We start from the raw sequence: 22,434 nt of genomic DNA on the forward strand, positions 1-22,434 counted from the left end.
AGGGGCCCAGTGTGTCCCAGCAGGATAAGACTGGTCTGCCTGGAGATGCATCTGGACCAGTCACAGGGAACCAAGATCATAGTGACAGACAGAAATAATATTTCATTATTTTGTATTTGTTTCACGTGTCATGTCATTCTCTGGGTCATGTGATGGCCTCCTATTGGCTCCTGCTACTAGCCTATGTAGGCAGGGCAGTATGTTTTTAAAGCCCTGAGGAAGACCTGCAGTGGCTGAAACATGTTTGTACTTTTAATGATTTAGCCACTAAAATAAAGGCTTCTAAAAATTTCCTTCCCTGTTTTCTACATTTTTTGGAGTTCCTGGATTGCCTTCCTGTGTATCACGTTGTTTCCTGTTCTCCATGAGCACCCAACACAAGGTTTTCATCACACTTTTTTCTAACCCTCAAGAATTATTTTGATGTCATATTTTTACTTCATCAGGTTTGACCTAAATTAAGATTACTTGATATCATCATCTCCATCCCTGATGTTTCTATGGTCAATGTCACGTTTTCAGTTATTTTGTCATTGGTATCATTCTCACCTTCACATTCACCATTTTGTCATAATATTATTTCTGTGATTTTCTTGGACCCTTTGAACCCAAGGCAGAGTGCAAACTATGTTCACTGCAGTTTGCCTTGGATTTTGTGGTTACTGTGATATTTACACCCTATATTCTCTAGAACAGAATAAGATTGAGCCAGAAAATTATTTTTAAAAAAAACAGAATAGATATCTCAGTCATAACTCAATGTTGACTGTAATTGTAGTTACTGTGGTTCGCCTCTGTGGGGCAGAATTGGACTGTGATATTTTTCAGTTGGCACTGTCATAGATGGGATTGTACCATACATAATACAGGATTGAAAACAAAACTGAAAACAGGTCCCTCCTGTTAAAATGGGCAGGAATACAAAGTTTAGATGGATTGTTTGACAGTGGGCACAATGACCTGTGATGACTCTGTTAACATAGAGGGACGACAGGGCAACATGCTGCCTTAAAATAAGCCACATGGAATTAAGGGTCACAATGGGATGGATGGCTGTGTTGTCCCTGTACTTACAACAGACAACATAGAGAAGACACACCCCTGGACTTCCTGTGACATATGAGAATACACAGACACAGGTGACAGAGAGACAGACAGAGCACACTGGCATAATAGACAAGAGACCGTACAAACACAGACAAACCTCACAGACAGAGACGCAGACATTCCTACACACGAACACACTGTTCTCTAAAAGTGAGTGTGGTCTCTTCCACAAATGTTCGGTGATAATAAACTGTAAACTTACGATTTAATGGGTGTTTTCTTCTTCTTGGCCGGTTTGTTTTGATTTTGGTCCTCCAGTTCCCCGATGTTATCATTGTCATTTTCATTCTCATAGTCATTGGACGACAGTTCAAAGGAGGCAGAGGCCTTTGGAGGGGAGTTGGCCATCTTATTGGAGGATTTGAAAGGGTCTACGCAGTCATCAAAGTTATTAGCGTCAAACGAATAAGACGGCCTGGACAGTTTGGGGGAGTTGGAGATGCCTTTCTTAGAAGAAAATGGATTGAAGTTCGGATCATCCCACTTGTCAGGTTCAAAATTGTAAGAAACTGCAGGGACAGGGATGTCATCCTCGTTGCCGTTGTGGGTTGCTGGAGGATTGTTGTCCAGCTGCTCCGTCTGCACTGGAGGGGCCTTTTTCAGCCCAAGCTTTGGTTTCCTCAGAGGCATCTTGGCACCGGGCTTCTTGCCCACTTTCTTAGGTGGGGGAGAGGCCTGGTGTGGTGCCTCGCTGCCCTCCTCAGAGTAGTCAAACTCCAGCCTTACTGACTGACGCTTAGGAATGATAGGTTGTTCTTCAGGATTGGTGATTGGCTTTTCAGGAAGAGCTGGGAGACACGGCTCCACAGCAGGGACAGGGGGGCTTTCTGGAGGGCTGGCGATGGGAGCACCCACAGGACCTTTACGACCAATAACAGGAGAATTGGCAATTTTACTACCTCCAGTCTTGAAAGGGTCGATGTTCTCAAAATTATCTGGATCCCATTTGTAGGAGGTAGGAGGGGGGATGGGGGATTTGTCTCCGCCTGTTGGACTACTAGAGAGAGGGGTCTCCTCCTGGCACAAGGGTAAGGCAGGGATGACAAGGCTCTCCTCTTGGGTGGTATGATTGGTCTCCTCTGGCAGAGGAGGAGGAGTCACCACACGGCTCTTCCTGGTCCTGCGAAGGGTTCCTCCTGGGCTCGGGGTCGCAGATCCTCCCTCTGCTTCCTCCTGAGCCTGGAGAGGGCTGGCAGTTCGAGGCTTCGCCCGCTTTTTGGTCTCCGGGGTGCTGCTGGATGAAGCTGGCTTTGCACTCTCTGGGTTCGAGTTCTGCCTGAGAAGGGGCTTCTTCTTCAAAGACCCAGGACGGACTTTCTTGGGCCTGTGGAGCGTCCCTGGGGCGCTCTCAGTGCCTACACTGAAGGATTCAGAATGTGGACGGAAGCCTCCCGCCGTTGATCCGTCCAACAGACCAGAACTGTCTAGTGCTCCTCCCTGGAAGCTGAGTGAACGAGTAAGGGTGTGACTTGTTGAATCTCCAGCCAAAGATTCAATGTTGTATTGGCCACTGGCTGCAATGGGCCGGTTCTCATCAAAAACAGGGGATGGGGAACGGCATGGTGCATTAGCTGAAGTCAATTCAGAGGCAGGAACATTGTCGGAGGTGTCTGCTACTGCAAAAGATGGAGAGACATAACATGAAGAGGCTTTAGCTGCTAAAATCAAAATGAAATGAAATTGGGATCATATATATTTAAACTGGTTTGTGGCGGAGATGCAGGTGTTATCAAGGAAGCCTGCATGGAGATAAAAGCTGCTGCTGGCTTCTGACACATCCAATTATAGAGATGAATGTGCTATAAATAATTCAATAAGAATCTCTCAGTTGGACAGAAAGTCATGAAAAATAACCACATGAGAGAACCGATTGGTCAGCCTTTCCTATATATCCAAAAGCCTCGGTGCTGTGCAGTGGAGGTGCTTGTCTCAGCAAACAAAGCAGATAAAAAATACTGCTTTATTCCACTAGATGGTGCAACAACACTTTCTTACACCTGCTTTGTTACAGTGGTGTTACAGAACATGATACTATGAAAGAGCTACGCACACATCATGGCATCATTTTCTTACTGTACCTTTGTCATCAGATGTTAGTTGCTGGGTTGGAGGATCTACAGGAGAAACAGCCTTCACTGGAGTTGTGGATTCAGGGGTCTCGAACGCTCCATCAGAGTCTGAGCTCCTATAACAAAAGATGAGCATACATCAGATTGATATCTCTTGAACTATAATGACTCAAGCGACTATACTGGGATCACTGACGTCATGTGAGGATGAGCTTAACTTCTACTCCGTCAGACACAGGACTTCACCATGATCTATTTCCCAAGACAGCAGTTTAGATATTATTCTTCAGTGCAATATATAGTGTAAATATGTTACCACACCAGCTGTGTTTAAGGTCAGAAGGGCAGCAAATGCTATTTCCTGTAGTGTGTATGTCTTTCAAAAAAGGCCCAAGGTTAGCATGTATTTCTGTTTTCATTACATGTAGTCTTTTATGGCCACATATTAAAACGCTGAATCTGCAGTGAGGTGACACATAATGACACATCTGAGACACAGGATTACCTGCAACTCAGCACACACATGCAACACCGTACACACACACAAGACCACCTCAAGAGATCTAAAGATATCACCACTATGAAACAGGGAGGTACCAAGGAGAACACTGAGCCGAAAACAGAAAAATGGCCAATTTCTGCATGACAATAACAGGCAGTTAATAAAAACCACAGTGTTATCATCCTGAGCAAAAGCCATATTGATTGGTTTTCCTCAGCACCGGACACATACACATACATCGCAAAGCTCATCAGACAACCTGACTACAAATGTCCATGGTCCATTAATCACAGTATTATCTGACAATGTGAGGCAGCAGCCTCCCGTACTGTCTCACCTCTGTCTGACCGGCTCCCCGGCAGCACTGATCATGTTGTCATGACGTGAGCCCCAGGAGAGGCTCCGGAGGAGCCCAAGAGCCGGATCCGAGCCCGGGCTGTCTCCATCTCCTGCCCCTCCTAGCAGTGTATCCCAGCCCCAGCGAGCCCACTGCAGTGGAGACAGAGCCTGCCACGTACTCACTGCCATGGCTGCCGGCGGGCTACACCTCTCCGCAGCACAGTGCCTGACACAGGTGGACGCTCACCGCCTCTTCCTCAGATGATGACCAAAACCACCAGATCCAACCTCTCCTCTGCCTTCTCTCTTTTTCTCTATAGTCTAATGTCTCTTTGTTTTTGATCTAAAATCTCAGTCCTACTTAACGTTGCTCTTCTTTGTCATCTATAGCCACATCAGCCTGTCTCCACTGCTCCCCAGGAGGAGATGATGCCTCCCAATCTAAATGAGACTGGCTGCAGAAGCCCACCGCCTGCATACAGTATATTCTGGTCCTCTCTCTCTCCCTCGTCTCTCCCAGCCTTCCTCTCTCTACCGTCCTCCCTCCCTCTGCCCCTCTCTCTCCTGCTCCTGAACCATGTTGCTGAATACACACAGAATAAAAGGCAGCCCATAGCCTACCAACAAAACCTGCTATGATAAAGCTTGCTCCTTACATGTACCACCACTGCATCTGATATATATTTCCTGACCCTTATCTCTACTGTAGTGTCATTTTCTACCTAAATTAATGAGAACATTTACACATCTTTTGGTCACTGCAAAGACACACCCAGATTTTGCTCTACTAACCCAGGTCATTTTCACACACACACACACACACACACACACACACACACACACACACACACTGAAACTGAAGAAACATCTTCTGGTAACTACTAATGCCTTTAAAGATATTATTGTGTGCAGATGCAGGAAACAGCTTCTCTAACACATCCTCGGACAGGACAACGAAATGAGTCCTTTGCATTGAACAATATAAAATGGTAATAAAGAATGCAATGCCTAGAGTAAATAGTGACATTATTATTTTCTTTTTAATATATATATATGGTTATTGCTTTTTTAGAGCATAGAAAAAACCTAGGAAAAACAAAGCCAACAGGCATAGCACATTATATGCAAAAGTGGCCACAGACAGTGATTAGTACAAAGTAGTAGGAGTAAAAATTACATATACAGAGAAGGAAAAATAAACACAGCAAGGTGCTTCATCTAAAAAAATATTATTACATTGGCCTTCACTCTGAAAGAATTTAAGCACAGGGTCCCAAATCTTATCGAACTCAACACCTCTATCCTCGCTATAGAATCTCACCATTTTATTTAACCATAAATCATATGTAGGAACAGAGTCCATCTTCCACACTTGTAAAATGAACTTCTTTGCAATCACCATTCCAAGTAAAACAGCCATTTTTGGCATTTGCTAGCAGAGGATATGGAGCTATGAGTGGATCAGGTTACCAAGATTTCCCAAAAGCCTCAGAGAAACATTGAAAAGTGTTCTTCCGATATGTATACAATTTACAGCATGACCAGAAAGCATGTGCTAAATTGCTGATTGTAGATTTACAGTGAGTCTATGTAAAGTTTGAACCGTAAAAGACTAAGTCTGACATTCACTGAACAGTTGTGTATAGTCCTTAAACATTCATCTCAGACTTCATCTGTAAGTTCTATATTCAGTTTGTCTACCCATGCCTGTTTGATTTCTACAGTGTCAAACACGGTGACATTATAGTGGACCCCCCCTATCTCTCTAACACACAAATACAAGAGCATATATGGGAAAGTCTATACACTATATTGATCTAGCTCATCTACAGGGCTTCACCTTGAGGCATTTTTGAAGCCATTCAGCATCCCATGGGGGTCTTTTGTCACATACAGACACAAAGATGGGAATAAAAGGCTGTAGTATGAAAGACACCATCTAGTCGTCAATATGGTCAATATGGCCGATGCAACAAAAAATTCAGAGCTGAGACTTTAGTGTTTTATAGAGGAGGCTTTTGCTGTCATGGTCAATATGTCCACTACCCCCTGGGGTCACATCACAGCAGAGATGGAGGGTCTTCTACAACAACAATATGGCAGTAAGTTACTTGCTCTGCAATGTGCTCAAGCTACACAAAAGCGTACACTGCATGTTAAGGGTATAAACTGATAAGTGGTGCCTGTTTATTACATTTTTATATATTAGCTGATACTTTCTCAGATCAATAGCCTTAAAAACACCTCCATTACTTTCAGGGGGGTGGGATCAAAAAGGAGACAACACATGGCAAAGAAGGGAGCCAGAGCTGTAATCTCTGTGAGGGGCCCAGTGTGTCCCAGCAGGATAAGACTGGTCTGCCTGGAGATCCATCTGGATCAGTCACTGGGAACCAGGATCATAGTGTCAGATGGTCTGACAGGCAGTGACACAGACAAGACCTACTTACAGACTGTAATATGCAAAGACCAGCAAAGCAAGCACCAAAGGAATCAATCTATTAGGAGCTATAACAGATGCAGCTCTCTGGAGATTTTGTTTTGAAGTGTAGCATTAAAATTAGCGCTTCAAATCTGCTTCTTCGAGGATGGATGGAAATAAAACTGAGAACAGTGACACACTGAGGTAATTAGGGCTTATTTCGGCGCTCCGCTTACGTACCTGCAGAGGACATTTTTCATGTGACTGCAAACACAGCATTGCTATGGCAACAGGAGATTGCTCCCGCCATATGTTCCACGTTGGAAGAAAACACGTTGGATGCACACAGTCCAACACAGGCGCACACAGCTGAGGCTTCCTGAACCAATGAGGTCCTCTGGTGAGTTTTATATGATATAGAGGACAAAAAAAGGCACACTGCAGATTTATGAGGAAAGCTGCTCTTGCATCAGCATTATTCTGTTCACAACCTATGAACTGGTTTAACTGAAAAAGGGGAAACAGCATATTTTTTATATATATATAATCCTCACATGATTATTATTGGTACTCTTTATTTCAATTTAAACAGATAGCATCTAATAGAAGTGAAATCATACACTGTAAGGAGTGTTTTAATGAAAGAAACGAATAAGGTGAATAAAAATCAATCTGGGAATGCCTTCTGTGTTAATGCAGTAGTGTTTTCTGCAGCACTTATGCGAGACCTGGGTGCAGACAAAACATAGAAAGAGGAAAAGCAGCGTGTGGGCGAGCAGTCAGGGTATGGGGGCGTATAGAAACAAAGAGAGCAGCAGTTAATAGCAGCCTCTCAAAGGCTGAGATGACTGCCTGGAGACAGAGACTCTGCAGCGTGAGGCAGGGAGACGCTGCATTTCAGATAATCAGACGTGTCTCTGCTTAAAGCCAAATCCAACTCCGCCGCTTTAACAGCTTTCACAGTGCCGGAGGGAGAGCCATCACCAGCCCCTGGGAAGAGGGGGAAACTGGGCTGCACCGACATGTACACCCAGCACCACCTGTCTGTCCTATTGATACACATTCTTCCAAAAAAAATGTGATGTTGGAATTGCAAATGAAGCTCTTATCTGCTCAGAAACAGTTTGATGACAATTTAATAGTGATTCAACTGTGATTACATGAAAGCTGATGGGAGGACAATGAAGAAGGGATGGATGAATGGAAGGCAGGCTGCTGGTGTCCAAGCAGCTGCGTGATTAGCCTCAATGGATTAGCTGCCGAATGCTCCCTCCACCGTCTCTCGGCTGTCAAACACCTCTAAACCCTCTCTGTCTGGACTTCATCTATCTCGATCTATTTCACTCCATCTGTACCTTTAATTCTCCCTCTCTCCCTCACCCCTTGCTTCATCACTACAATTCATCATCCCTTTGTTATCTTCTCATTTGGCAATGCCTTGCCTCTCAGGTGTTTTGAAGCTTTCAGCATCAGGTTGATTTCTGATCTGCTGTTTAGGGCATTAAAGAATCCACTGTAAATCTGTGTCACATGCATTGCACTATCAAATGTCAATGATTTAACTGAACAGAAACACTGTGAACAATAGGAAGTAAATATTTTAAAGCGTGTACTTGGACTGTGTGATAATGAATATCTGCTCTGTTCTGTGTTGTGAAAAGATGGAAGATAGTAAAATCATATAAAAATAAAAGACAGAGTTGTACTATGAGTCTATCCCTCATTACACTCTACACAGTCTGTGGTTTCTCCTCTGAGGTAGACATAAAGACACCAACAGAGGGAGCTCCTGTGCTTTTATCCTCCTGATGAATGAGCGTCGGGATACTACAATATTACATCACAGTCACCAAACACCCTGTAAAACACCACAAAAAAACAATTTTACATTTTACAAGCACCTCTCCAGTTTCTACACAGATGTGACGGGAGCAGGGAGCAACTTAATGAGGCTTTGTGATGAGAAAAGAACACAAAGCGGCTCATGTCTTCCGCAAATGATTCTCCAACTTCAGGAAATGAAATGTTATGGAGAATCGCTCTGCACCTTCTGCGGGTCACATAAACGGAGCAGATGACACTCATCTCAATCCACACAGATGTCAGCTCTCAAGTCTGAAGAAAACACACTCAGCCTCAAACAAAGAGGCCACTGGGAGGAGAAAAAGAGAGTCAGACTGGGATTACCTCGATGTGTAATACCTCATCTAGTCTAATCTGAGACTTTGACTGCAAGCAGATGGCACATGAAACAACAACAGGTCAGGTCTAGGAGTCAGAGCACCAGCAAGGAGGGGGTTAAAATGTCCATTTTGAAGATGAGATCAGATGCTATGTTCATCTGTAGTATCCCAACCCCCATATCAAGGCAGACACCAGCTAACTGGGCACTGATTTTAGATTTATGAATAGAGATGACTACTAACAGCTCATTTGTACATGGTGTTTTGTACTGGATGTCCCTGAGCTTTGCACTTTTGAGATGACTCAGTGCATCCTTTCCATTATTTTTTATTAATGTTGGTATATTTATATGTGTTTATGTATGTTTTGAATTTTTATTTACTCATTTTTCCCCTTTATTTTAATCTTTTTAGATAGTAATGTGTAAGGGTTGGGGTGTAAGGGGACCTGGAAAAATACCAACAAATGAGGGACATTTCCATTTCCATTGTATTTGTATGTTTCTGTACATGTAATGCTGCTTCCAACAAAATATTACTGTAAAATATATATATATCAGAATAAAATAAAGTTTCCTTTGAGCATAAACAAAGTTTGGTCCCTTACCTGACACATAATACTTCCGGATCACAGCCCTAACGTGCTTTAATGTGTGAATGCTTTATATACTGTAAGTACTTTTGACAGTGTTACACAACTCACGGAGTGTTCTCAGTAAAAGCCTTATTATTAATGGTTGGGATGGTGGGCACGGTGCTGCTGCTGTGCACACCTGTAGGAAAACAGCTTCTAATCCAGTGCGATAAGAGCCTGTGCTTTGCTGCTGATCTTCTGAGAGAAGTATTCAGTCCTCTGAGGTCTGAGTTCAGCAGAGCTCTGAGCTGAAAAATGACTTATGTATTATGCTATAAATCATTCATTTCTACATTACAGACAGCACACATGGAGTCACTCCATTTCCCTCATCCCTCTCCTCTGTTCCTCCCCTGGTTCCTCTTCCCCTGTGCAGTAGTGTGTCTGAGATATAAATAAAACACAGCAAAGTGGAGCACTCCCGCTCCCTCTCTCCAACTCCAACTCTTTCTCTCATCCACTGATATTCCTAACATCTTCTTCCACTCCCCCCCCAACACACACACAGCGTGTTCTATTTCGACACCATCACCAGCTCCTGCTCCCAGCGCGTCAGCCACGTCCTCCTTCACGCAGAACAAAAACATCACCCCACCAGCCTCCCGGGGGCACCTACTGTACTCATTGCCTAATTCTGGTTCCCACAGGCTCCCCCGAAGCACTGTTATGTTTCATCCATCCGTACAGTACTGTAGCTGAAGCACAGTGATGCACATGAGGCTGAGCACGTGCTTCGATTCTCTCATCCTTATTTACATATTGAAAGCAAACAACAACAGTGATGACGTGCTCTGCTGGTTGCTTTGGATTTAACAGTCAGAGAAGGCTTTATAACAGTGTGCATGAAAAGATGGAGTAAGGGGAAGCTAAGTAATGCATCAAAAACTGACAGAAACAAAACAGAACACAATGTCTCACAGAGGTGTTTTTGTCAGGTGTCATGTGGCAGCAGTCACTGACACCATAAATGGCAACCATGCCCGTGATATTACTCACAGGTGATCACATCCTGCATCCACAATGAACATTTATGTTGCATGGAGAGCTGGTTTAAAGCCATAAATAAATCAAAACAGAAGCAGAAGCAGGTGGAGCTGCTCTCCAGACCTCCACCTTTCAGAAATAAAGTGATTGTCTTGATTCTGATCACACCCCTGAACATTTCCAGACACAACACTGAGCAGCAATGCATTTTAAGTCAAACTCACATGTGTTCTTGAGAGGGACAGGGGGTCTCTCCTTGCTCCATGGACTCGTTGGCTCCCATCCTCAGCTAGCTCTGCCCCCCCCTGCACCCCCTGCCTGCTCCTGCTCTCCAGCCACCCTCCACATCCACCTGCTCCCCCCTCCACCTCCAAAACTGCCTCTCCTTTTCGGTGTGATCTTTGCAAGAGGAGGCAGGCAGCCTGTGTCAGCGGAGGGGAGCACCGGCTGAGCTTTCAGTGCTGCAGTGCAGAGGATCAGTGAGTCCTGCTCGCATCAGGAGCAAAGCAGTGGATGATTAAGGGCTCCTCACTTTGTGCACAGCATCTCTAAGCCTCTGCCGCTCACAGACCGGAAATATTCGTGTTTCTCATCTTAAATGATGCAACACCAGCAGGGATAAAATCTCCAAGAGCACAATGTCAAGAAGAGAATAATCCAAAACAAACAGGATGAAAGGATCCTGCTTTCCTGCCGTCTTCAGTGTCTGAGGTGCCTCCTCTCTGTTTGGCTGCTGATATTGCTGAGCTGTGTTGCTGCTGCTCTGGCTGCCTCCTCCCCCCTCTCTCCTCCACTCATTCCCCTGACTCCAGCCTCCTGTGCCTTTAAAAAGACAAGCAGCTTTTTTTCCTTCGCTACGGCGACTATGCAGGGGAGCCTAACAATAGAAGACCCTCCAAAACCCCACTGATTAACAGGCAATTTCTCTTTCACTCTATGGTTACCCCTTCGTCTTCCCTCCCACAGCAACCCCGTACCTCTCGACTCTGCCTTTCCCCTGCCACGATCCCCCTCTCTCTCACCCAGTGACTTGCAAAATGAAAAACGTCATTTTCGTGCCTCCTTTTCACACAATGGAAGCTTCCAGCACTCAGCGTGGCCAACCAGAGTGATGCCTGAGGTAAACAATAGACTCTGAGAAACTAGAATGTGTGTGTACTATTCAGCTCTGACCCTATTATATTCCCTTTCATTCAAGACACTCCAACAACAGCTCTGTACCAGCACAAAAAGAGACCAAAAAGACAGACAAAAATCCAACTTTTAAAATGTTATATTATGTTATAAGAGAAGTAACATCAGCAACCCACTATCAGACTCAAAATGTTAAAGATCTTGGTTACAGGAGCTTAATGCAGAGGTGTCAGTCTTTGTTGAAGAGGTAGGGACATATGCTAAATGAAATGAATGAATACAGTCTCTGCAGTAAAATCCCTGGATAGCAGGATGGGCCGGTGATCTAATTTACTGGCACTCTCATCAAACCTTGAATCGCATCAGAGACCGGAAGAGCAATGATGATATTCCGTCCTAGTCTGTCGTTACAATCTGTCTTTCCTTTAAGACATCTGTGTGTGTGTGTGGCAGACGCAGAGAAATGTGTCCTGCGGGATGGAAATAAGAGCGGGAACAGGTTCTGCACTTTTCCCATTCATTGTCAAGGAACAATGGGAAAGAGAGGCGTTGGAAATATGAGAAGAATAAATCTATTGTGCACTCATGGGAAAGTGAGGAAACAAGGGCTCGCTACTATAGCAACTCAAGCCTGAAGCACTTGTAACTTGCTTGTACGCAGGTTTCAGGTGTCGCACCTTTGCCTACGTAGACTAAAAACACAGAATTTCCAGTTCCAAATGGCACTAAACCTGGTGTTTATGTCCGACCTAACGCCACACTTGATAAGGGGGAGTGCTTGCATGTAAACATGAAGTCCATTAACTGATGTTCACAAAGAAAGTCAATGTGATTTTAGCCTCGGATGGGTCTGTCGGTCGATGTTTCACAGCCCGAGGGGGCAAGTAAAAATGCCTCCCACTCACAACTCCCAACACAGACCCCTGCTGAAGCAAAAATATTGATTGCCACTGCCATCCCAGCCCCCATACCAGTTCAAAGATGTATCTAGGGCAGCAAAGGATGTATGTGTGAAGTACAAGTTCCTGTTCTATTGAATCACTGATACTGACATCCTCTCTGTGTTGCTACTGTGAAAGCCCGGCCTTGCACCGCTGTTTCCACTGCAGACTGAAGAAAATGAAGAAATAAAAAATTCAACAAACTCAGGCACTGGAAGATATGGCTGTGGCAGTTTTTTCTGAAAGATTCATTATGGCGCTCAAGAGGAATCAGGGTCACTACGACCCACATATGTGTAGCCTGCTATTCAGTGTCAGACTGTGATGGTGCAGAAGAATTTGTGGTCCGTCTTTAAACCGTCTTTAGTTAAGAACGCTGAAGTGGAAAAAAATATAACCTATGTACCTCTGAAATAGGTTTTAGTTGTGTTAAAAATCCAAAACATACAGTTAAGTCAGAATAACACATGATAAGTGTGACTTAAGAACCTTGAGAAGTGTTGAAATTTCAAGCCAGTTCAAGCTAAGCATGAACCTTAATCACATTACGGTCTCTTGGTTTGCTAAAGGCTCTAATTAAACAAAGAAAATAAATAATATGCCCTTTAATTTGACAATGCTAAAGTCAAAGACACAAGAATAGTACATCAACCCTAAGCAAGAAATAAATTCAACAAATCTAAGTAAGGACCACAAAAGACGGGACCCTCTTTCCACAGGAAATTATAGGTGTGGACTTGGTGGGTGAGAACACAATAGCAATTTCATGAAACATTGTGCTAGTGCAGCAGATCAGACCCAAAACTGAATGATTCATGAAAAAGATAGGGAGGTTCTGATGAGCACAACAACGAATAACAAACAATAGATCTTGAAAAGTGCTGAAGCTAAACTAAAAGCGTGGTTCTATTTCTGACTTTGCAGTACATGTATTTTTTCGTTGACTTAGTTCAAGTCATACATCACTGATGACAAAGTGGGCCACTAACTCCAGAATTACAGGCTGTATCTCTGTTGATGTGCAAACAAAGGCTCAAATACATCACAAACAGAATACAGCAGCTCTGCAGGTGACACACAGTTCAAAGATGTGTTTTGGTGAATCCTGGTTTTAGGTGTCTGTGGCAAACCCCTAATCTGCCCCTCTGATCCTCCAGCTGATCAGGCAGAGCGAGCGCCTGAGGCTTCCTTTCTCATATGCCAAGAAAAGACTACATTGCTCCCATAAACAATCACTTGTGGGATCAATTTCCTGAGGCTGTGTCTACAAAACATCCACTCTTGGGCTTCATCTGTCTGCGTTCACTGTACATCTTCTTATAACATGTTTTGAGATTCTGAGGCATTCCTTCTCTTTGTATCATCAAAGTATGATGAAAGCAATCAATGGGGTAATCAGGGCACTACAATGGGAAACCTCAGAACAAAAGGCTTTGATACCCATCGACACATTATCTCAATTGCAGACATGTGGGCGTGTGACATAATGGTTTTCTCTACAGTCTCAAATAGAAGAAAGAGAGGCTGTTTGAATGATCACAAACTAAACAGATGGGAGATGATTGGTTTTGGGGGGTTTTCAGGGGAATCTGTAAAAACAAGAGAACCTTTTCAGCCGTCAGCTACTGTCTTCACGACAGATATTATGAGTGCAAAATGTGTGGGCGCCACTGACAGATTAATTATTTTTCAATAATTATTAATTCAAAAAAGGCAGCCTGACTTGTTATTTTTCTTTCACAGAAGGATTGAATTATTACTCATGCAACTCTCAATGAATCATTCAGGAAAAAAGCACATGTTTCTTTTAGGATGACTAACATTTTGATGATCGCATGCTGAGGGAAGCCAGTTTTCAGTAGGAGGAGGCAGGTTCAAGGGCAAGTTTCCCAGCTGAAAAGCCTTTTAGCAAGATAATAAATGTCTAGCAGCTCCACAGGTGTTGCTTTGCCCCTGCAGGGGTTGATACATCATCACTTTATTACCAGTAAAGATTGTTAATTTTAATGTTCTTTGCCTTGAATATGACTCAAAGTAAAAAAAAACTAGATTAAAAGTGGCTTCTAGCTGCACATATGTTGGCATAGTTGCACCTCTATGCATCTGCAGGCGAACAGGACAATCTGTGACTTCCACTCAGAATATTAAGTCCATGATACTATGGTGGTACTCTTCTCCTCTCCTCTGCTACCTAACAGTCCTCTCAGATATCATAAATAATATAACAACACTATGGCAGCCTCACCCTCTCAAAATCCTGGTCTTCTCTGAACAAGGAGAGCATTTAGAAAGTCAAACAGGCTGAAGTCATGAGCAAACATGTAAAATTATACAAAGAAAACAATCCACAGTCTTTTCCAATACATAAGAGCTACTGTGTCTCCCTGTGTTATTCCTCATATACCTGCAGCATTCAGACAGCAGAGTGCAGACGTAGGCTGGCAGTACATCATGAACACTGGACTCTGAGAATGGAAAACACCCTCTGCTGGTTGTAAAGGACAGTGCACTGTGAAAGTGGCTGAGTCATTCCCCCTTAGAAAAGTCAGCCCCTGGAATAAATTGCAAAGCATGATTGCAGAGGAATGTCAAGTATTATCAGCGGGGGAACTGCGCTGAAAGCAAAATAACGAGGACCATTTAAACACAATCAGCATCAGTGTTATGAATGAAAATCATTGTGTTCTGCGCCATGACGTTGGTGCTACACAAGCAGCCTAAATGACAAAAAGGCAGCCGGGATGTGTCAGGTGTTGATGATGGGGCCGGGTATGCGTATTGTGAAGAAGCCTGGTGCTCCGCTTTATCCTGTAGTGTTTAAAGGATCCAAATATAAACATTTCACAGTGATGCTTTTGCTATATCCACCATTAACAAGCCACAATTATACAGTGTACATATGAGTTTCCATGACCACTAAGTTCATACATTAGCAAATCCTGTTTCCTATGAGTTCATGTGGCCGACGTGCATAGCAACGCTAATCTGTAATTTTATGAGGTGGTATGACAAGTTGCTGAAATAGCAGACTCTGGAAATTGCAATAATGCTATATGTGATGTATCTGTATATGGAAAGGCCTCTCAAATATGCTGATTTACTGTCTTGCCAAGAGTTAGATGAGAAGATTGATACCACCGTCATGTCTGTGTGATAAATGTGAAGCATGAGCCAGAAACTGGTGGGATGAGATAGTCCATCATATCTTGTTTGGACAGAGCCAGGCAAGCTTTTTTCCCGTTACCAGTCTTTATGCTCGGCTAAGCTAACCACATGCCTGCCCCAACTATTCACCATGTAGATGTGAGACTAGTTATCAGTCTTCTCACCTTACTCTGCAGGAAGGAGAATATGTTAAACTTGTCCTTTAGGTCAGAATAAGGAAACTGATGACTACACTTCCAGTAGCTCACACTATTTAGGAGCTCTGCGAATCAACATCCACAGGATAATTCAGTGTGCCAGACGTTAGTTTAATGCTGTAAATTGACCTGAACTGGGGTTGAAAGGATAAGGACACAGCTACTTTTCGTCAAGCAGGCTAAACGGACTAGTGTCAGCATGCACAAATCTGCGAGGTCTTACAAATGAAGCAGAGCAGAGGCACGACAGAAAACTGACACACATTCAAATCACTTTTTTTTTTTTATAAAGTGAAACAGGAAATGACTTAATGAAGCGTTTCAGGAGCAGTGACAGTCAGGCAGAGTTCATGTTCCTACCTTAATGGGGGGTGGCGGGGTGCAGGAGCAGGGCAGTGGTCCTCGCTCTGGGAAGCAGGAGGTGCAGGAGGGGAATCAGGGGCTGGATGAGGAGGAGAAGGAGGAGGAGGGAAGCTGGGAGATGCAGGTGGGGTTGGTAGAGCGTCAGGAGAGGGTCTCTCCGGGGGTGTGGGAGGAGGAGTGAGAAACTCTGTGGTGTCTTGGAGGTGAGGAGGGAGGGCAGGCAGGAAATGGTATTCGGAGGCAGGAGGTGGGGGAGATGCAGGGGCACGGTCACCTCTCTCTGCCCGCTCAGCGAGGGAGGGCCTGCAGGGGAGGGAACACAAAACATTAACAGACGGACCGCAACAAGAAGGCCAAGTACGGCGGTTTCAGAAAGCCCTCTGAGGCCACGCTTTCCTTTGCACAAATGAACCGTGACTTACCTCAAAGCAGAGAAAGATGGAGCACTCTGCTCTGTGTCATCACCTAAACCTAGCAGTGACTTAAAAAATAAAAAGCTCACTCCAACCATCCTAAGAACACTTTGTTATTAACTCTTCTCATTAGTCCCTTTACATGATAGTCCATGTTTCCCTTGCTTGCTCTACTTGCCCTCTGCTGTGAAGTAGCCTGCTTGAGGACGTCTGGCTCTGTCATCATGGGCCACCTGGTGGAGTGGATTTGGCCCAGATCCAGGCTCGTCTTATCAGGAGTGGTAGGCTCTCTAATCTGACAGGCAACGCAATCGACGCCCATGCAGCTGTTTCACACTTGGGGCATGCCTCCTGTTTAGCTCTAAAAATACCCCAGTAGCCTCTTCTGCAGAAAGCTTCACAATACCTCCATCAGCTGTAACACATTCACACCAAAGCATCAAGTCAACTGTCTGCTGACCTGCACTTTCCAAATGCCCCTTCCAGCTCACTTCGGACTGAAACTGAGCTCTGTTATTCTCTCCAGTAAAGTCAGAACTTAATAGCATTTAATGAGGGCGTGTGCTTTTCTTTAGGGTGTAGCAAGTTACAGTTTACATCTGACTGGTCTGGTTGTTATCATTCCATTACAGAAAGTACAGAATTTTCTAACAGATGCAGGGCGGCTGCGTGAAGAGGAAACGTCCTGCAAATCCATATATGATTTTTATTTGGTCCCATTCCACTCGTTACAAATCCTCAGTCAGTGACTAACGCCAGCAGGCCAAAGCTATACATATGTCAGCATCTGCGGCCAACTTGGCACATGCAGCCTGGAAATAGAAACAACCAAGTCACAGCGCAGTCCGAGCAGACTGTCCAAAGACGCGCCGCTGCTTCCAAAGACGGACAAAAACAGCTATGGAGCAGAGAGAAAATAAGATTACCCAGGACACAAGAGTATTTACTGGTTCAGTGGTTTTTATGTCCAGATAATAGCAGCTGACCCACTCAGGTTAACAGCTTTCCAACTTCTTCTTCCAGATGTGATGTGTATGATGTAGCAGAGGATTTACTAGCAGACTGAACCCAACAAGTTAGAGAGAGCACATGGGCTTTTTTTCAGCCACACGCTTTTTCACGTCAGTGTAGTTTTACTGTTGGCATTAACAGCTGGAGGCTGTCCAATACAGTTTTTTATTGTTGGTAATTCAGCAGCGTGCAGGGCGTTACTCAAGGGCACCTCATAAGGAGTTTTTATTTAAGAAGGCAAATCCAGATTTTACAAGGCAAGTCCAGGTATACATAGTAGTCTATCACAGTCCAGATAACAGAGCTAATTCTCTAACCTCCACTTTCATGACTGAGCATTAAGTAAACAAAAGTGACTTTGCCTGTGCATGTACAGTACTCTAGCCACACACACACACACACACACACACACGCACACACTCATTTAGTGTAATCTACGCGAAACAGCTGGACGCAGAAGACAGCAAGTCCAGGCAGGGTGTTAAATGATAAACAGAGAGTTGTAAACAAAACCAGCTGAGGATACTGACTTTTTTAAAATGTTTTTTAACGCTGTAATCATGGGAGGACCATTTCTGTCCTGTAGCCAACAGCTACCACACACACACACCAGCACACACACACTGCACATTCAAGAACACATTGTATATATTGCAAACACATACTTCATAAATAATCCGCCAATTCTCCTCTGTCACTATGGAGATTAAATTATTACTTGAAGGCAGTCCAGTGTGGTTGAATGAATGACAGACATGAGATTATCTACTCCACTTGTGCCAGCAAAGACACATGAACCTACAATCGCCATGGCAACTGGTCTATTTACAGTACAATGTGGGCTATAGCACATCCTACTTCCTTCTTACTCCGAAAACATGGATGAGAAATATCCTACATACCAAGCTAAAGAGTTCCAGTCATTTCCATAGTGTTTCCTGAGTAACTGTTGCTTTACAAAAGACTTCATTCAATTTGAGTAAAAGTAGCTGTGTAACACGTTGCACTTTTGTGCCATATGTCATACAGGAAATACACTCAGTTGTCCCTTGTGTTTCATGTTAGGCCTAAAAATAGTTATCAGCTCCTCATTTTAGAAGTCTACCAAGCCAGCAAGATTTTTGGACCACTCACAGACAGTAGTTAAACATCAGTTTTACAACTACTGAGATGTCTTGCCAGCCATCGATCAGGCAGCCTCCACATCAAGTAAGGAAAGGAGTACAACATGCTGTGACCTGTAGCATTTTTCTGAAGTACACCGTTCATTTCGCAACTTTGTAACTTCTTCTCCGCTTTCTGTCCCTTCGTCTTTCTATCTGTCCCTTCCCTCCTCCCATCTGGTGAGGTCAGCAGAGACAGAGCGTAATTAGCCCTAGTTACCTACACACCATCTGTTGCATCCACCTGGAGGGATTTAAAAACAACCGCCTACTGTAGACACACACAGACAGGAAAAAAAAAACAGGGCGCCTACTTCTTGTCAACTCACCCAGAATTCAGCCACGGAAGAATCCATCACACAGATCTAAACACGTAAGTGATGGCAATGACTTCTGCTGCTGAACTCCCAAACAGCAGTTTGTATGTCCCAGTCCTCCTCTCCTCTGTGTGACTCTGACTCTGTCATACACACTCACGCCGCAGCACATGCTCAAGTGTTTCTCTTAACTCTGGCTTTTGTTCCACTCTGTCTGGTCTGTGCAAATGACTTCAGTGGGGCTGAGTGCCTGCCCAAATTCCTCCCACTACAGGCTTCAGTTCACAAAGCCGCACAGACTGAGCAGGACTGACAGCTAGGCCAGCCTCTGGGGGCGGGGTAAGAAACATATGTACACACACACACACACACACACACACACACATCACTGACCATGCAGTCACATTTCTGTCTCTGACACACGTACACCAGTGTAACTCTATCTATTGATGAGACCTATAGTGGAAATAGCACTGTCACTCCTCCCTTCTACACTGAACAAACCTTTATGTCTCCAACAGCAGTGATGGGACAAGTGTTGTGAGTGACAGGCAGCAAGTGCTACTCTGGCATGTGGGATGGCTCCTGGGCATAGAGCTAAGCGGCAGGAGAGAGTGACAACTAAGAGAGATAGCTAAGGAAGCTGAGGAAAGAAGTTAACTTAATTAGAATATTCCAAAAGACGTTCCTCACACAGCAAATAAACTAGAAGAATAAACTTTGACACAACACATCTTTATATGCACAATGAACAAAACAATGACATCAAGTAAAAGAATGACATATATGGAAAGTTAGTCTGGTGAGAGCTATTAAAATGCTTAAATAAATACCAAACGCCCACATGGAGGTCGAAATGAACGACACACTGGTTTACAATGTGTATTTAACATAGTCAGGAGCTTTAACAACATAAAGGGGTTCACTGCCGTTTCACAAACGCTTACAAAACTGTTAGACTCAGTCTCATTCATCCAATCGGACACTGTTGCAGACAGCAGCAACCTACCAGACGCCCTCGAGGTGTCTGAAAGCCAAACAAAGCCACCGAGGGGACTCTCTGTGCACATGGAAATCCATTTTAAAAGTGTGACAGACAGAGCTGCTGAGCTGTAAAGACCATGTCCGTCTGACATTCCCCCCTTTTTCACAAATACGTTAGCTGCAATAAAATGTCTCGAATACATCACTGCAATGGAAATGTTATGATAAGTTTCAGGAAAACGATCAGTTCTAAAAGGTCAGATACAAATCATTCTGATGTCTGGTTTCCTGTTGGAAAACCAGTCAACCACAAATTACCAGTCTCCAGCAAACCTGTTGTTCTTAATAGTAAAAGGCTATAATCCTTAGATTCTAGTCAATTGAGGATTACAAGGACATGGCTCTTTTTTTTTTATCCAGACTCTGAAGTCTGAGCTCTGAAGGGAACAGTCCCTTAGCAGCAGTCTGGCAGGGAAACAGTGCTGGTAATGTTGGCTTTCACTGGAAACTGCACGGTTGGACAATGAGAGGAAGTTGTTCTTGTTTGCTGTTGTCATTATTTCAACACACAGATCATGGTCATAACAAACAAAATTCATGTATTCAATGCATTGTGACTGATTATGAATTAATCTGATTTTATAAAGACACTCACCCGCTGTCCTGTAGCTCCTCAGCAGGGTGCTGGACTGTTTCTGTCACTGCCGTTTCCCCAGCTGGTACTTTAAATGGCTCCTCAGGTGAGATCTCTACAGGTTTGTCCACTAGCACCTCTGGCGGCTCACTGGTCAGCTTCTTCTCTGCAGCTGGGGGATCTGAAGTCGTCTTTGTTGGTTCTGGTTCCTCATTCTCTGTTGGTTCTTGGAGCTCTTCTGTGCTTTTTGTTGGTTCTGGGAGCTCAGCTGGCTCCTTCGCTGCTTCTGAAGAAGTAACTGGCTCCCTTTTTGGTTCTGTGAGCTCTTCTGGAAGTTCTTCTTTCTTGGTTGGTCCTGAGGGCTCTACTTTCTTCGTTTCTTCTGGGAGATCTACTTTTGTGCTCTGTGCTGGCTCTGGGAGCTCTGTTGGAGGCTCTTCTTCTGTCTTGGTTGGTTCTGGGGGCTCTACTTTCTTTGTTTCTTCTGAGGGCTCTACTTTCTTTGTTTCTTCTGAGGGCTCTACTTTCCTTGTTTCTTCTAAGAGCTCTACTTTCTTTGTTTCTTCTGAGGGCCCTACTTTCCTTGTTTCTTCTAAGAGCTCTACTTTCTTTGTTTCTTCTGAGGGCTCTACTTTCCTTGTTTCTTCTAAGAGCTCTACTTTCTTTGTTTCTTCTGAGGGCTCTACTTTCCTTGTTTCTTCTGAGAGCCCTACTTTCTCATTGTCTCCTAAGAGATCTACTCTTGTGCGCTGTGCTGGTTCTAGGAGCTCTGTTGTCTTCTTCAAAGGTTCAGGAAGATCCACTGGCTTCTTCACAAGATTCAGAGGTGGGATCTCTGTTGTCTTCTCTGCTGCTTGCCCCGGTGGTGGGATCTCCTCCTGTCCTTGAGAAGCAGCTATCTCCTCAGTCGGAGTAAGAAACTCTAGTTGAGGGGAATCCAGAGATGGGAGGGGTCTGGAAAAAACAATGCAAGAGAAGAGGGGGTTGGGGAATTTGTTGTTTAGTTTACAGCACATGCACAAGGAATGACTGACAAATGACAAATGTGTATGTTTGTGTGGTTATGGGGGCTCGAGTGTGTGTGTGTGTGTGTGTGTGTGTGTGTGCAGAAGTACTGTCGGTACATGTGTGTGTGGTTGTGTTGTTGTTGTTGCATTGTGTTTAGCAGTGTGAGAAAAGGCTCATTCTTGCCCTGGAGAGCAGGGCCGATGTCACAGCTGATGTCATCCTTTGAATATAAAGGGCTGCATTACTTCCTTTAGACTTCACCAGGCACAGTCATCTGATCCGAGCTCGAGTCAAAACAAAGTGCAGCTCTGTGTTTACCTCCTCATTCATATTCATTGTCACACTGCTCTCTTTAATATCACTCCAAACAAGAGCTGGACATGGTGTTACTGCTGGGATTTATGAATACTAAGCAACTGGTAAATAGACTGAATATCATCATTTACAGCCCATGGAAAAATCCAAATAAGTTTACATATTCGTCTACCAAATTCATGATTCTTTAGCCTAAGCTGGTGGGGCAAACCCAATCAGACTACACGCATGCCTTTGTCTCTGTGATGTACTTGAGCAGATGATATGTGACAGCATGCTAACATGCTACTTGTGTGACGCATTGAGAGGGAGCCCATGACGACCTCCACTGACCTCTCAGACATGTGTAGATGCACAGCATTTACTTGCCATTAACATAGTTTCATTGGCGTGAAGTCTCATGTGCACTCCTCTAATTTCTGAATCTTAAAGGGACAGTTCACCTCAAAATCAAAAATACAGATTTTTCCTCTTACCTGCAGTGCTATTTATCAGTCTACATTGTTTTGGTGTGAGTTGCTGTGTGTTGGAGATATCAGCCATAGAGAT

At 44.1% G+C, this 22,434-nt stretch overlaps 1 protein-coding gene across 12 annotated transcripts in view; it reads right to left on the reverse strand.

Moving 5' to 3' along the window:
• tacc2 (transforming, acidic coiled-coil containing protein 2) overlaps positions 1-22,434 on the reverse strand; it is a 58,792-nt gene that overhangs the window by 13,960 nt on the left and 22,398 nt on the right. For 9 of the 12 annotated variants that reach the window (XM_078160628.1, XM_078160620.1, XM_078160624.1 and 6 more), the window contains 5 exons: positions 20,584-21,516; positions 16,038-16,343; positions 3,186-3,292; positions 1,310-2,723; positions 1,075-1,110 (listed from right to left, as the gene is read on the reverse strand). In XM_078160628.1, the coding sequence (XP_078016754.1) occupies positions 1,075-1,110; positions 1,310-2,723; positions 3,186-3,292; positions 16,038-16,343; positions 20,584-21,516 (2,796 nt within the window). The remainder of the gene's footprint in view (positions 1-1,074; positions 1,111-1,309; positions 2,724-3,185; positions 3,293-16,037; positions 16,344-20,583; positions 21,517-22,434) is intronic. The other 3 variants (XM_078160622.1, XM_078160626.1, XM_078160618.1) reach the window with 2 other exon arrangements.

Source organism: Epinephelus lanceolatus, chromosome 17, assembly GCF_041903045.1.
Source record: "Epinephelus lanceolatus isolate andai-2023 chromosome 17, ASM4190304v1, whole genome shotgun sequence".
NCBI lineage: Eukaryota > Metazoa > Chordata > Actinopteri > Perciformes > Serranidae > Epinephelus > Epinephelus lanceolatus.